Source organism: Orcinus orca, chromosome 6, assembly GCF_937001465.1.
Source record: "Orcinus orca chromosome 6, mOrcOrc1.1, whole genome shotgun sequence".
In the NCBI taxonomy this organism is placed as follows: domain Eukaryota; kingdom Metazoa; phylum Chordata; class Mammalia; order Artiodactyla; family Delphinidae; genus Orcinus; species Orcinus orca.
Window position 1 is genome coordinate 114,478,550 of NC_064564.1, and position 15,730 is coordinate 114,494,279.

At 39.4% G+C, this 15,730-nt stretch overlaps 1 protein-coding gene across 16 annotated transcripts in view; it reads right to left on the minus strand.

Annotated features, from left to right (window-relative positions):
* FNBP1 (formin binding protein 1) overlaps positions 1-15,730 on the minus strand; it is a 140,593-nt gene that overhangs the window by 19,874 nt on the left and 104,989 nt on the right. For 4 of the 16 annotated variants that reach the window (XM_049711621.1, XM_049711620.1, XM_033426960.2 and 1 more), the window contains 6 exons: positions 14,097-14,225; positions 12,660-12,806; positions 10,542-10,739; positions 9,410-9,592; positions 6,394-6,477; positions 3,833-3,847 (listed from right to left, as the gene is read on the minus strand). In XM_049711621.1, the coding sequence (XP_049567578.1) occupies positions 3,833-3,847; positions 6,394-6,477; positions 9,410-9,592; positions 10,542-10,739; positions 12,660-12,806; positions 14,097-14,225 (756 nt within the window). The remainder of the gene's footprint in view (positions 1-3,832; positions 3,848-6,393; positions 6,478-9,409; positions 9,593-10,541; positions 10,740-12,659; positions 12,807-14,096; positions 14,226-15,730) is intronic. The other 12 variants (XM_033426964.2, XM_049711619.1, XM_049711624.1 and 9 more) reach the window with 10 other exon arrangements.

The window sequence follows — 15,730 nt, forward strand, 5'->3', positions numbered from 1 at the left end:
ACTCCTTGACAAAAAGACACCGAGGGAAGCCTGCGGGAAAGAGTCCCCAGACAACAGGGCAATGCAGACGTCTGCATGTGTTTTCATGAACTAAATTAAGCTCTTTCCCACGACACCCAGCTGAGATGCAAAAATCAGTGCATGCAAACTGCAAAAGGCCCGCAAACCATTTTCATGCCGGCCCAGACACCTCTGACAAGGCAGGGAGCACCGAGACAGGAAGATATACTTTTGACTCCAGAGAGGATCAATGAAAAACAAATTTGGAGACTGATTCTGCACTTTAGTGTCAGTGTCGGTGGCAACACTGAAGCCTTAGGTTTGTTTCTTCACATAAAACAGTGATAAGTGCCCCCGCCAACTGCTGCATTTCGATGGCATTGCTTCCCCCCACCCCACCCAGCCTGAGTATTCCTTCCCGTCTCCTCACACAGGCTGAGGCCGAAAAGTGAAGTGACAGATGGGACGTCTAGTTCCTCAGAGAATGTGGGTAAAAGGGACATTAAAAAAAAACAACCCCCCCCCACCTCCCTCCCATGTACTCTTCTTGCCTCTGCTGCCTCTAAAAATCTGGTCGGTTCTTTTTCATCATCGTTAGGATCATCTCAGAGAATTCATAGAGAACACCGCCCCAGCCCCAAATTCAAACCCAACAACCCAGTGTATGAAATCAGCCTCAGCTGTTTCTAATTCATCAGAAGAAGTGTACTTTGATATCTTGATTCCCTTTCAAAAAAATTGCTCTCTCTCCTCTGTGCATGTGATTTAAGTAGAAAATATCAACCGTGAGTTTCTAGACTCCTACCTACGCTTACATGTCAGAAGCTGTAGCTAAGCTGTGGCCATCAAGTGCTTTTCCTTAAATGAGGCTATTTTCATAAAGAAAGAGAAATTTATCAATAGCCAGGGATAAGCCAGGGAATTTAGAAAAGAGATTTTGCTTTAGAACCAATTAAACAAAGGCAAGATGGGCTTGCCTGGGAGTGGGTGGAAAAGAAGGGACCCGGATAATGTAATTGCAAAATTAGCTTGAGTTTGCCAAGCAGCTTACACGGGGGCTTGTGACTGAAGTTCCTAGGCTGCTTATGAGAAAATGCCAGGCTGCTGGGCTGGAAGTTTGTGATTCAGCAAATAGTTCACCACTAAGGCCACCAAAGACCTTTCAGCTAATAGTCTCAAAGACTTGTGTGCTTGTGTGTGTGTGTGTGTGTGTGTGTGTGTGAGTAAAAAGCAAAACAGAAGTGATTATTCCCTAATGCCAAACCAAGGAAGTTTAACTTGCTTCTAAAACTAAGATGAAGCCAAGTAATCTTCAATATAAAAATAAAGCAGACTTGTTTTTCCTTTTCCATAAACTATTGTGCTATAACACTTGAAACCTTAATTAAGTGCTTTTCAATTTTCTCAACTCAATCACTGAGCCTGAAAGCTCAGTACTTTGTTCTCATGCTGAATTGACTTAAAAGAGATCAGCATGTTTTCTAGAACAGAGATTTTGGTTTTGTTTTCATTTTTGTTTTAATGCTAGAATGCGACAAAACACAGCGTGAGATACACTGCTGCAGAGGTCAGCAAACCTGGTAAGCAGTCAGTGTTCACTCATACATATTTATTGAGCCTCGCTATGTGCTATGAGACCCAAAAGAACTTTCTCAGTGATGGAAATGTTCTCACATCTGCACCATCCAATATAGTAGCCACATATGGCTGTTGAGCCCTTGAAGTGTGCCCAGTACAACTGTGGAACTGAATTTTAAAATTTTAGTTACTTTTCATTTAAATTAAGTTAAATTTAATTAAGCTACCTGTGGTGAGTACCACATTGTACCACATTGTACCACATTGTACCACATAGGTCTAGACTGTGAACAGGTGTAAGGTTTGCACTGGATAAACAGGTGCAAAGAAATCTGTAGTAAACGACACTCTAACTTATGACTTATAAATAGATGGCCCAAACAACAACAACAACAAACGCAACCCTGACTATCTACAAAAACGAAAGCAATTAAATAATAAATGATCCCTTTCACTTGATCAGGAGTTAGTCTAACTGACCAGTTAGGTCCCTTTCAATAGATAGTCTATATTTCTGTGTTGTTATTTAAAAACCAATCCCAGTAACTATGCCTCAAACAAACTCCATGTTACCATTGGAGATTCAGGTCAACAGCGTCTAGATCCAAAGAAACTCGAGGTTTCTGGAAAGTACCTTCAAAGGTTCATTTTGTCCTATTCACCTTTTGAAGCTTGAATTCTTTCGAACAATACTCTCACCTATGATTCATTTTGCCACAGAGGAATTTTTATTTCTACCTTCGAGGCAGAATAGATTTTCTGAACTCTCTGGAGGGGCCCCTAGGATACTGGCTGTACCAGGGTTTGGAAAAGGGGCCAAAATACGTATATTTTCAATGGCTGTGGCTCTAAGAGGATCTCGTTTTACCTGCTACTGGAATCAAACACTTGCTCCTGGGCAATGGCACGAGTTGCTTCTTGAGTTTTATTATTTTTACATCCAAGCCATCTGTGTGTAACTTCTCTATTAGCTTCAAAGTAAGGGCATCGAGCAGCAGTTCAATACAAGGTTGGTAAAATGATTTATCTCAAACAGAAAGACTGCCCGATAATGTTATCTTTAGCTGCTAGCACGTGAGCAAAAGAACAAATAAAGGGCAAAAAAGAAACCCTGGCATCCGAGAGACTCCCAGTTTATGGATCCAATTTCTCCCAAATTCATACTGCTGCTAATGACTGATGTTCATTTAAGATCTTTCCTTCTTGTAGAACTCTTCTCGGGATTTTATTTTGCCGTCTAAGAAATGTTTAATTTAATAAAATATTCCTTTTCCTTAGGGCTGGAACAGTCGCCAAATACTGAGTCAGGTCGAAAAATTATGTATATATATGTTCATGTATGTACTGAAACATGTATAAAAGTATGTATAAGGATAACCATAAAATATTGTCATACTTTCTCAACAGCAGCGCATAAAATGCTGGTCTTATCCCTGGTTGAAGTGTCACAGTTCATCACTGTCCGTAATTTTAGGATATTCTCAGCTGTGGTGTTGGAGACTGTTACATAACTTACACATATTTGAAGTACAGTAATGGGTTATGTGGTTAAGAGTTTCTTTTAATAGATTTAATGATTAGTTTGACTATTTACTAGGGCTATGGAATTAAAAGTAGAAACAACACCGAACACTAAAGAAATCATTTTAGAAAGGCTTAGGAGGCTCTTTTCATTGTCCATAAAATCGTCTTTGATTTCTTAAATCAGCTATGCACAAGGCACCAATGTATTTATGTAGCAACTTAAAGATTTCGTGACCTCCAATTCTCGAAGGTGCCTGAGACCTGAGTTGGAGCCCGGCATCATTCCTGCATGTCTCCCTCAGGTCCCCAGCATTTTTCATCTGCTTCTGTGGCTCCCGGGGAGGAGCAATTTTCAACGATTATATTTGCATTTATTCCGAATGATCCAATACATAAACTCCCTCATATCTAATATTCATGTTTATGTTCACATTTAAATAAAGTTTATCAACATCTGTCATCCTCTTAAGACTCCAGTGGTAAAGAAAACCAAATCATGAGTTAAGCGTTAATTTTCTTAGCAACTTGAAAAGATTACAGTCACCTCTGTTAGACTCTGGACCTTTGTATTCCAGAGGTCTAATAAAGAAACACCAACAAAAGCACACACAAGAGAAACACAAATCAACAGTTGACTCTGAAGATTTGTTGCACAATGGCACGGCACCCACAAAACATACACCAAAAAACCTGATTAGATTCAGGACATGCATGGAGGAATTGTGCTTACCAGCTTGAGAGAAAGCTTCGTGTAAAAATTGAAGGGGTGACAGGGAAAAAAAAGAGAGCGAGAGAGAGAGAGAGAGAGAGAAACAACAACACATGAGAAGAAGAGGAACTTGTCCATTACACTGAATTAACATACATCAATTCACCTGGCGCTTTGTGAAAATGATTTGCAGCGGTTCTGTGCCAAAGTTCCCAAGAGGGGCTGATCGACCAAAACCTTTCTTTAGCTGCCGCGTTGCCAGAGCAAAGTATAAAGATAGAAAAGGAGGGTTTCCGTCTACTGTTCTGGATTGGTCACATCAGCCTGAGTATAAACCAATATAAGTTTGCGGTCGGTGAAATAGCATGATTATAAAAGATGGAAATAATCACATAGCCTTTTGTTCACCAAATTTCCCATGGAAAGTTTCACACAGACTAAAAGCGTTGGGAAAGCAATTAGTTCCACAACATCCCAGTAATATTTTTATCTTAAGGAGATCTAATAAATACGAACAGTGGCATTTCCTAAAGGTATTAAGGCAAAGTCTCAAACTGGTAAATGGGAACACAGGACTGGAAGATGCTCTAAGAACCAACCTCCAGGGAGCCTTTCAGCGCCTGGCTGGAGGTGGAAGCATGATGCTCTCTCCTACCTGTGGACTGCATGCACCTCTTGCTCTGCAGAAGGTGTCTTCTGGGGCTTTCTATCGAACTCAGAGCCCTACCCACAGGGGTTCTATAGCATCTGGGGAGTCAACAGAAGCTGCTGCTCTTACAAGTTACCTTTAGGAAATAGATAGCCAACTGTCTCAACTACTGAGGTGTACTTACTCCTTGCTATGGATTTCCTGTTAATTATCAGGACACAGCAGCTGCAATTCTGCTAGGCCCGGAGACTGGCAAAACTATACTAATTACTGGATCCAAAGCCAGATTAAAAGGCATCTCAAAATTAGGAAAAGAAACATTGGTTCTTCAGAAACAGGTGAAACATGCTTTTTGGCTATAAAGCAGTATTTTGAGAGCTCGGTGCACACTTACTTAGCTGTTATCAACCCTAAAGTTTAGGCAATTGGTAGTAGGATCCAAAAATATGTCAGAGACAAAGTACCAAAGACAGTGTCCTTTGATTTGAAATTGGGAGGGGAGAGGGTGTTAAAAATTCCTTAACTAGAATTAAAAAATCTTATTCTTCAGATTAACTCAAAGTTGATACTTCTTTGTGAACAAGCATTAATTAAGCTTTTAAAGAAATTGTCCCTACGGGGAAAAAGACTTTTAAGGAAAGAAGTAGCAAGACAAAACTCTGGGGGAAACAGGTACAGTCATATTCATGACCGCTCTCACGTAGGCAACCTACATGAATGCCTTGAGCCCCTCCTGTAAACTTTAGCACAGATCTGTTCATCACAATTTGAGTTCTTTACAGACAACACTTATGGTGCACAGCAGAAAACTTTGCAAATATCTTCCCTGCGAAGCATACGACCATATACAAATGTTTCTCAGACATTACTGTGGAAATGTCGCTGATTTGAACACGGCACTCTATCTGCTTTCTATGTGCTACTTCCTTTGCTTAAAGTAATATATTCTTTCTTAAGCATTCCAAAAACAGAATTCTAACATCAAAACTAAGGGCATAGGAATATAACCACTTCATAATAAAAGCAAGTCATTAGGATTGAGAACAAATCCCAATAGAGAGAGGCAATATCGAATTCTCAGACAAATTCACTTTTCTGAAGTGGACAGTGATGGATAATCTACAAGAAGCACCATCCCAGTATATGGGATCCTTTTTAACAATTATAAACTGGTGTTTGGTCTTAAACTGTAAGCCAGCCAGTTAGATCATTTCAAATTAGAAACTGAATCGTCTGCCAACAGAATACTTTCAAAGGTTGCATTAAGTGCATTGCAAGACACCTGAAGAACTAAAAAGCTGTCAGTTTCAGGCAACAATTACGGAGCCTGGGGAGCCACGAGTGTCAATAACACATGAGGGCACACAGAGCTGGCGGATCCATGTGTTATTGGGCCGTCACAGGTACTAACCTCAAGTACAAAGAAAGGGGACAGTGAACACGAATATATAAGGATCTGGTTTAAGGTCCACGGAAAGTCATTTCACTGCTCTATGACCTTGCTCAGGCTTCGCTGATTTTTTTGGTTGTCCCTTACGGATCCACGGATCCATCTGTTTCAGACGTGGGTGTGGGTAAGCGTGCTACACGCTGCCGTCTGCGAGAGTGTCATTCTCCCGTGACCAGCTGCCTTTTAGGGGTAATATTCTGCCGTAAAATCATACCCAGTGACAACAGCTCAGACGGCAATCCCAATCAATGAAAAGGGGAAAAACACAAGATCAGCTCACTGACATTTTCAGGAAGTTTGATAGTTTGGTTCCTTTTTCCATGTAACTTTTCCGGAAGAAGAAGCCTGTGTGGTTGGATCGATACAGTGAGGCTTTTCCCAGTGTCCGGGTCAGAGAGCATCTGGGTCCCCAGTCTTGGTGCTGTCACAGGGGTTAGTGCCTGTGCCGTGACCGTATGACCTAGCCGTCACAGGTTAACTTACAACATAATCCCTAGCTTCAAAAGCATACGTGGGTTTCCCTATCGTCCTCTTCATGAGTTCTTTGTGAAAACAGAGAGACTGAGTCTGCCAATAATCAGCAAGAGAACAAGGTAAAATAAATAAAATGAAAGTAATCAGAAGATAGTTACATCTGACAAACAATTGGTAGGGATTTTCAAAATCTTTTGATCAACGATGATGGTATTTTTCCATACAATTAACTCTAAAACGTGGGGAAAATATGTCCATATTGTAGATTCAGAAGCCCCTTGCTCACACCAGAAAAAGAAATGTTAAGACAATAAAGTTACTTTGTAGACTGCAAATTGAGAACACACAATCTAGCTTCATTTTTCTTTGACTTCAGTAAAGATGAAATAATGGTTGATCATGGTGGCATGCCAGTCTTTAAAGATGTTCAATGAGACATTTGCTTACAAATGTGAATGACTTACAACAAAAAAGATTTATCCTACTTAGCTCTTCAGAAACGAAATTATTTATGCGAAGAAACGTTTGCATAGGATTTATACATTCTGATAATAGAAACAAAGGATTAAAATCTGGATCTGAAACAGATGTTATTCTCCGAGAATCCTTTTCCTATCTTCGGTGCAACAGTCTTAAAGTTAACAAGGAGAATAAATGAAATAGCAAGGACTGCAGCATTTTAGTCACGGATCCTGTTAAACATGTACCTTCAGTTTTGAAATTGCTTTAAAATCACATTTATTTCCCCAAACTTCAGATTTTTAAAAATTTCCTCATTTACTTCTATGATGTATTTCCTTTCCTTTTTTTTTTTTCTGCACTGCTACTTCCTGAAGAAAAGTACATCAAATCTGATCCTAAAAACAGATCAACAAAAAACGAGGGAAGCAAAAATATGTTTCTATTTATTTACTGATGCTTCTAGTGTGTGTGTGTGTGTGTGTGTGTGTGTGTGTGTGTGTATTCTTGAAAACACACTCACCATTTAGGAAATTTTTTTTAAAAAATAGAAGTTTGCTGAGCACAGATTTGAGGTGTAAGAAATAAAATTTATTTTTGCTAATTATTTTTTTTTTTAAAAATGGGATAGGGTTCCCTGAATTAATCAGAATAACCTGTTTCTCATTTCACTGTTTTTGTTTTCAAGTGTTAATTTTTTCCTAGCCATCTTTTCTTACACTTATTGATTACTGACATTCTTGGTCTCTTCCTAAACATTTAGAGAACGCCATGAAACATGATTCAGAAACCATGTGCAACCAACAGACTGTGATGTTGAGAGAAGAGTGGAACAGATACATACACAAATGGTAAACAGTCATGAATATTCAACATCCTTCATTATGAGATTCCAAGAGACAAGGCAGAGATATTTTTATAAATATAATAAATGAGTGCCGTGTGAAGGTTTTGGAAGCAGCAGAGATGGGGTAACTGATCTACAGTTAATGTCAAATTTTATAGTCTATAGTCTAGTATAGCGACACACAGTCATATGTTGAAAATTCTTCGATGAGCAAGGAGCAGAGATGGATGGAGAATTCTAAAAGCCAGCATAATGGAGACCTAATTATAGAACTCAACACCATTCATCATCCACTTTTGAAGCTATATTCTGCCTTCCAGCAAGGCCTCTCTTGAAATCTTTAGGAAATTAAATTCGAATTCTTAACCTGGATATGCTGGGTAACCTTAAAACAGGATAATTCCACCAACTGCATTCTTTGCATAAAACTTTGAGATTCCATTATTAAAGGAACTCTGCATATAAAGAAATGAGGTTTTTGTCCCTTATTTTAAAAGGTAACAATGTAGCTATCTACTATATTTACAACTTTTTTACACAGAGGAAGGGAAAAGTAAAAATTATATTTGTACAAGAACACATCCCACTACAACTATATTTCAACTCCCACAGGACAGGACAAAAGAAAACCTTACTGGATATGTTAATGCACTTAATGTCTGTTTACTCATTATTCATTATAAAGAATATCTGGGGATGGCTTAGACTAGACTGACCATTTAGGTTTATTCAGGAGGCTAGGAATGACCTTGTTCCAATCTTTTTCTGAAAAACCGAACTGGTATCTACTTTGGATTGCTGATCAATTCCATAAGACCTTGTGACTTAAGCACATGCGATCTTAGTTAGGATGGCAAACCTGAGTCTGAATAACAACCACTTATGAGTCAATCATGGTATAATAGATTCTCCCTGAGTATGGACTCATAGAATCTCAGGTCATAAGCAGGCTCCCTGGCTTTAAATCCTGGCTCTGTATCTTCCCAACTTCATCTTTGTATGCACCAGTTTTCTTATCAGTAAAATAAAGAACTCTTAGTACCTAGGTTCATAGGGTGGTTGAAAAAAGTAAATGAGCGCATAGAACAGAGTCTGGCAAACGACAAGCACTCAGTGAATGTGAGCCGTTAGTACTTCCCCCTTTAAGATAAATACTGCATTAGGCCTTTTTGCAGTCAGTCTGTTATCAGATATTTAATCAACACCTTGTACATCACCAAAATAGCTAAAGAAACCGCTGTAACCCATATACCATTTCACCTCAAACCCTGAGGCATAGCTCAGAGAAAAGTACCCTCACTACACATTGTTTCAGTAATTATTAAGCAAATATTTTCTGACTATACAGTGGTTTCCAACGCCTCACATGTTGCTAGCTGTAGAAACGAAATCTAAGTTTCCTTTTTTGGTAAAATCAAGGTAAAATGTTAATGACTTAGATGTTTCAAAAGGGAAACGGAGAAAGGTCCATCCAAAATGTGCTACAGACAAAAAGAACTCTGGGGTGGCTGGCTCCCCACCCCTCCCCCACCCATCCTGCTTCCTTCCTTCTTTCCTCTCTGTGGCGCTTCTTCTTTCCGGCTATAATGAATCATAGGTTCTTATTGTTTTACGTTATGGGAAAACACAATGGAGTCATTCACAAACAAAATAAGTTATGCAGAACAAAACATGCAACCAAAGCGCACAAGAGAGACAGGATTCCAGAGCAGAACTTACCCCACGCTTTAGACTCCTGAAGCAGTGGATTTTGGGTTTGGAGGTCATGAACTCGTTGAAGCGATGGGAGAGGGGTTCCTTTTGCTGCTTGGGAGACTGGGGGCCGTTGGGAACAGCAGAGGGTGAGGCAGAGGCAGGGGGAGGTGGGGGAGGCTGATGGGGGGATGTTAAAAGGGACATAAGCTACATGTAAGAGACGGAGCAGTGACAGAGTAAAAAATCAGAAACAAGAAGATAAGACACAAAACAAAAATAAGCATCAAATAATATTTGAAAACCCAAAGCAAGTCAAACACAAACAATTAAATATTTAGGCCATGGTCCAAAAGAAAATATGTAAGGATATGTTAAATGGAAATATGATGAAAGTGGGAGTTTTAGTAAGTAAAGCAACAGAAGAATAGCAAGAAATGTCTGACAAGAAGCTCATGCAGACTTTCACATGCAAACTACCGTTCTAATTAGTTACTCTAAACCAGTGTAAGCCAGAAGGGTAAATATTTCTAAACCACCTAAACTAACACAGCTTGATGGGAGAAAATGAAAGTCCTTCAATGCTAAGGTTGTGAAAACAGCAAAGACAGTCTTGAAATATTAAATTATTCTAAGGTTACAGCAGTCACATCGCCTTGATCATACTTTATGCCTATGTTAATGCTGTCATGCACTTACGTATCACACTATAAAAAGAAAACGAAAAATGTTCATGGATACATATGTTAACATGAGTTGGAAACCAAGTTATTAACCCATGGAAACAATTTCAGTTAGATATGCTGATACATGGTTATAGAAATGTTGTACAATCTCCCTTCTCCCAGCCCAGGTAACCAGCAATCTAGGAGACTTAGGAGTGAAAGGCATGATGCAAAAGCCAGAGGTCAGTAATCTGTTAGTGTGGGTGACACGGTGCAGGTGATAACGCGTCTGAAATAAGACACATGGCCATGGCCAAGGTACCATCACCAAAGAGAGATACTGTCTTAAAATAAAATAGCACATTAGCTTTTTTTTTTCCTTTTTTTGCATTCTGAAACAAGCTTAAAATCTTCGTTCCTTTAAGACTAAAAGATAAAGTGAACGTCTCCACACTTTGTAACACTCATTTCACACTGGGTCCAGCCATCAGTACCTTATTTTTTTTGATGAACGGCCATAACTTTCCTTTGGATTTGCCACCAAATTTGAGCTCTGATTTGCCTTCTCCTCTGGAATTCGAAAGGCTGTTATCTGACACAGTGCGCTTCATCGGCTGGGTGTAATCCTCAAATTCAATGTCTCCAGGCGGCTCAAAACCGGACTTATAAGCTTCTATGGCCAGCTGTGAATCCTGAAATTACACCCATCACACACAAATACGTTCAAATGCATGCAAATACCTTCTACACAATGAACTATGATGACCTCATACAGGTGATATTCTAAATAAGTTATATTGATTAATAATAGATTTTCTAGTAATATTTTTTTCTAGTAATATTTTTATCATTAGAAAGAATAATTTGTAAAGCTACATGTCTAGCTGAGATTTGAAGATGCTTTTAATAATTAACCATTTTTCTACATTTACAGAAACAAATATTAATTAAGAATGACTTTGCTAAAAGCAGAAAAATTGGGCTATTTATTATGCGATTCCCTTGAAAAATACAGTAGTACAAAAACCGGTTCTCATCAGAAGGTCTTAAAGCAATTTGGCATACACAAAGTCAAAGCAAAGAGTAGATAATCTCTCTGATTTCTTTGGTTAATTGTGGTTCAAAGATATGAATTTACTGAATAATTTTTCTTTATGTATATATTTGTTCACAGTCTCTCCTCTACTAGAATGTAGGCTCCCTTCTGTTTTTCCTCCACTGTGTCCCTAGTACCTAGATGGTGTCCGGTGATAATGGTGCAATAAATGTTTGCTGAATAAATCAGTGAACTGATTGCCTACTCTGTGGTGTGCACCCTGCTAGGAACTTTGAGTTCAGAATCTTCTTGGGGTCAGGTGGTGAAGACCAATGTGTAAAGAAATGGCAACTATCGTGCCAAAGATAGATAGATAGATGTATAGTTAAACTGTTACAAAAGCACATGTGATTTGTAATAACTTTCTAACTCAATGATCATCTGATTTAAAAAATCTACTAGATGGGACTTCCCTTGTGGCGCAGTGGCTAAGAATCCGCCTGCCAAGGCAGGGGACATGGGTTCGAGCCTTGGTCCGGGAAGATCCCACATGCCGTGAAACAACTAAGCCCATGCACCACAACTACTGAGCCTGTGCTCTAGAGCCTGCGAGCCACAACTACCGAGCCCACGTGCCTAGAGCCCGTGTTCTGCAACAAGAAAAGCCGCCGCAATGAGAAGCCCACGCACTGCAATAAAGAGCAGCCCCCGCTTGCCGCAACTAGAGAAAGCCCACGTGCAGCAACAAAGACCCAATGCAGCCAAAAATAAATACAAAATAAATAAATCTTAAAAAAATAAAAAACTACTAGGGAAGACAATTTGGAAAAATCTCAACTTCCTACAGTGAGCCCACATTTTAATTTGCCGTAGCTATTTCAGTTGACACCGATTTTGTAGGTGTGCCATAGGCGTCAATTGTCTTGCAATAGCCAATCACCCTTCCTTCTTAGTAACAAGAACCCTGATTTTAAGTCAGGCACATGGCCACCCAGCAAAAAGGCTTCACTCCCCAGTCTTCTGTACAGCAGGAGGTTGCCCCTAAGTTTTGACCTCTGAGATCTCTTGAGATGTAGACAGAAGTACAGGGAGCAATTTTAGGAAGCCTCTTTAAAGAGATGGCATGGGCCCTTCTCTATATAACGTTTTCTGGAATTTGGATGTGATGGTTGGAGCTACAGAAGCTACAGAAGCTGTGAACCAGGAGAAGCCTGGGTCACTGAGAACTTGCGGACCATCTGCCCATACCATGGTTGGACCCTCTTGCCTCTAGACATCTTTACATGGAAGGAAAAATAAACCACCTTAAGACACTATTGCCGTTGTTATATGAACCTAAACCTATACTAGCAGATTCAGCCCTACAATCCTAAGTGTGCCAGTGACTATACTAATCCAAAACACAGAAGGCTGAATTAAAAAACTCTAAAATGGTGCTGCTACTGTGGAAAAGTATTTGTGACCACTGAAAGCAACTACTTTCAGGTGATTAAATATGGTCACTGTGGAAAGGGGCAGGGAAATAATGAGACCACAAACTCTTAGTTATAAATTAAGTCCAAACTACAGTACTTACATTTTTCGGATCAATTGACTCGGCTGCCTTTACTATTCCATCCAAGCACTTCCCGATGATTGGAATCACCTGCCGATCCAGCTCTGCATACGTCTTCACTGATTCTCCAATTCTCACTATCCTCCTCTCCTCCATCTCTTGTATTTTCTGAAACATTAGAATTTGCATAAAATTAATTTGGTCCACTGTTTTCTGGGTTTTTAAAAAATTAATTAGTTTAATTTTGGCTGCGTTGGGTCTTTGTTGCTGTGCGCGGGCTTTCTCTAGTTGTGGCGAGTGGGGGCTACTCTTCGTTGTGATGCGCGGGCTTCTCATTGCGGTGGCTTCTCTTGTTGCGGAGCACAGGCTCGAGGTGCAAAGGCTTCAGTAGTTGTGGCTCGTGGGCTCTAGAGTGCAGGCTCAGTAGTTGTAGCACTCGGGCTTAGTTACTCTGCGACATGTGGGATCTTCCCAGAGCAGGGCTCGAACCCGTGTCCCCTGCATTGGCAGGCAGATTCTTAACCACTACGCCACCAAGGAAGCCCCAATTTGGTCCACTGTTACTTAAGGAAGTTGTTTTTTGGCAGCACTGTTACCTCTAAAAAATTCTCTAGGCGGGAAATAGGAAGGTTAGAGTTACAGCAACCGTAAATTTCTTGTGCCTCTACCTTAGCCAGCTGGACACCTATTTTATGAATTGCTGGGCTGCCTAAATGTACACTTTACCCAATTCCATTCCAATTTCAGTAAGAACCCGAAACTCAAGTAGTTTTACTATTAGCACCATTTGGTATTAGATTTTAAACATCTCCTCCATCTTTGAGGCACTGCTTTGTCCTTTACCAAAAGTATGGTATTTGGTTAACTGCCTTGACCCAACACAGACTTACATTAACTAGTATACCCGCCTTCTACAAGCTGGAGGTTCTTATCTGCTATGTAGACACTATGACACAAACATTTATTATTTTTTCTACAGTTGGACTTTAAGTTGTAAAAAATTCCCAGAGTGGGAATGTATGTATCTTTTCTCATACGATTTTTGACAACCTAAAGTAGCCAAAAGAAAAACAATCCAAAGGAAAGAACTGTCATCTATTCAAATCCTACACCTGTCTCAATGCTGCTTAGATTCCTAAAGGTTAAGTTGGAATTTTTGTAACCAGAATGGTCCTTTTAGCAAAAAGAGTGTTCATCTGAGAATCACAGTTCTAAGACTGACCAAGAATGGCTGCAGGGGCAAGCCAAGGAAGTTTGCAAAGGCTATCGATTAATCTTGAGATTCATGTTATATTTCATCTAAATGTCAGTCAGTGCTTGATCTGAATGTTTTAAAAAATGATTTGAATTAGAGGAAACTTAGAATTATATCAATACTTAGAATATAAGCCCAGAAATCATGATTCCAAGGCAACATTTTTCTAAGCAAAGCAAATCTGAGAGATCTGAACTCCTTACCTGAAAGATATTGGGAATATGAGTATGGTAATATTCATGCTGCTCGTGGTTGAATTTCTGAAGAATTGATGAGTAATCTGCTTTGCTGTCCTCTGCCATTTGGTGACGCATTTGAGCTTGTTGTCGTGCCTTAGGGCAAAAAATGAGAATACCCCCATGTTTACACGTAATAAGTAAAAACCTAGGATTGCAAACTGGAGGAACTGGGGGATCAAATTTACCTCCCATTTGTTGTATTTAGCAGATGCTGTTTTAAAAAGAAATTGTTTAAACAATCCAATCCAAAAATGGGCAGAAGACCTGAAAAGACATTACTCCAAAGAAGACACATAGATGGCCAACAGGCACATGAAAAGATGCTCGACATCACTAATTATTACAGAAATGCAAGTCAAAACAACAGTGAAATATCACCTTGCACCTGTCAAAATGGCTATCAGGAAAAAGTCTACAAATAACAAATGTTGGTTAGGATGTAGAGAAAAGTGAACGCTTGTACACTATTGGTGGAAATTGGTGCAGCCCCTATGGAAAACAATATAGAGGTTCCTCAAAAAACTAAAAATAAAACTACCATATGATCCAGCAATTCCACTCTTGGGTATATATCCAGAAGAAAAATGAAAACATTAATTCGAAAAGATACATGCACCCCAATGTTCATAGCAGCACTATTTACAAGAGCCAAGACATGGAAGCAACCCAGGTGTCTATCAACAGATGACTGGATTAGGAAGATGTGATACACACACACACACACACACACACACATATACACACACAATGGAGTATTACTAAGATATAAAAAAGAATGAAATACTGACATTTGTGGCAACATGGATGACCCTAGAAAATATTATGCTTACTGAAATAAGCCAGACGGAGAAAGACAAATACTGTATGAGATCACTTACACGTGGAATCTAAAAAAAGTAGTACAAATGAATATCAGACTCACAGCTGGAAAACAAACTTGTGGTTACCAAAGGGGAAAGGGACAAATTAGGGGTATCGGATTAACGATACCAGCTACTATATTTATAATAGATAAGCAACAAGGATACACTGTATAGCACAGGGAATTATGGCCATTATCTTGTAATAACCTATAGTGGAGTATAGTCTGCAAAAATACTGAATCACTATGCTGTACACCTGAAACTAACATAATATTATAAATCAACTGCAATTCAATTTTAAAAAAAAAGAAAAAAGAGAAAGAGATTATTTAGAATTTGAATTTACTTTAGGCAAGGATGTGCACCCTAATTTTTCACAAACACCAACATTCTCTATTGTCTTAACTTGGTATTACTTTCTAGTTTGACACATGTGCCAACATTCTTTATTGTCTGCACTTGGCCCAATTCGCACATTTATGTTACCTAGATTTAGGTTCCCTTATGGGAACCGCTGATCATAGTTTTTATATCCTGAGGAGGGGACAGGCGATCTATAAATTTTTTAATCCAATTCTCAATGGAGTTCATGAATTAAAAAGGCATATCGGGGGCTTCCCTGGTGATGCAGTGGTTAAGAATCCGCCTGCCAATGCAGGGGACACGAGTGTGATCCCTGGTCCAGGAAGATCCCACATATTACGCAGCAACTAAGCCCATGAGCCACAACTACTG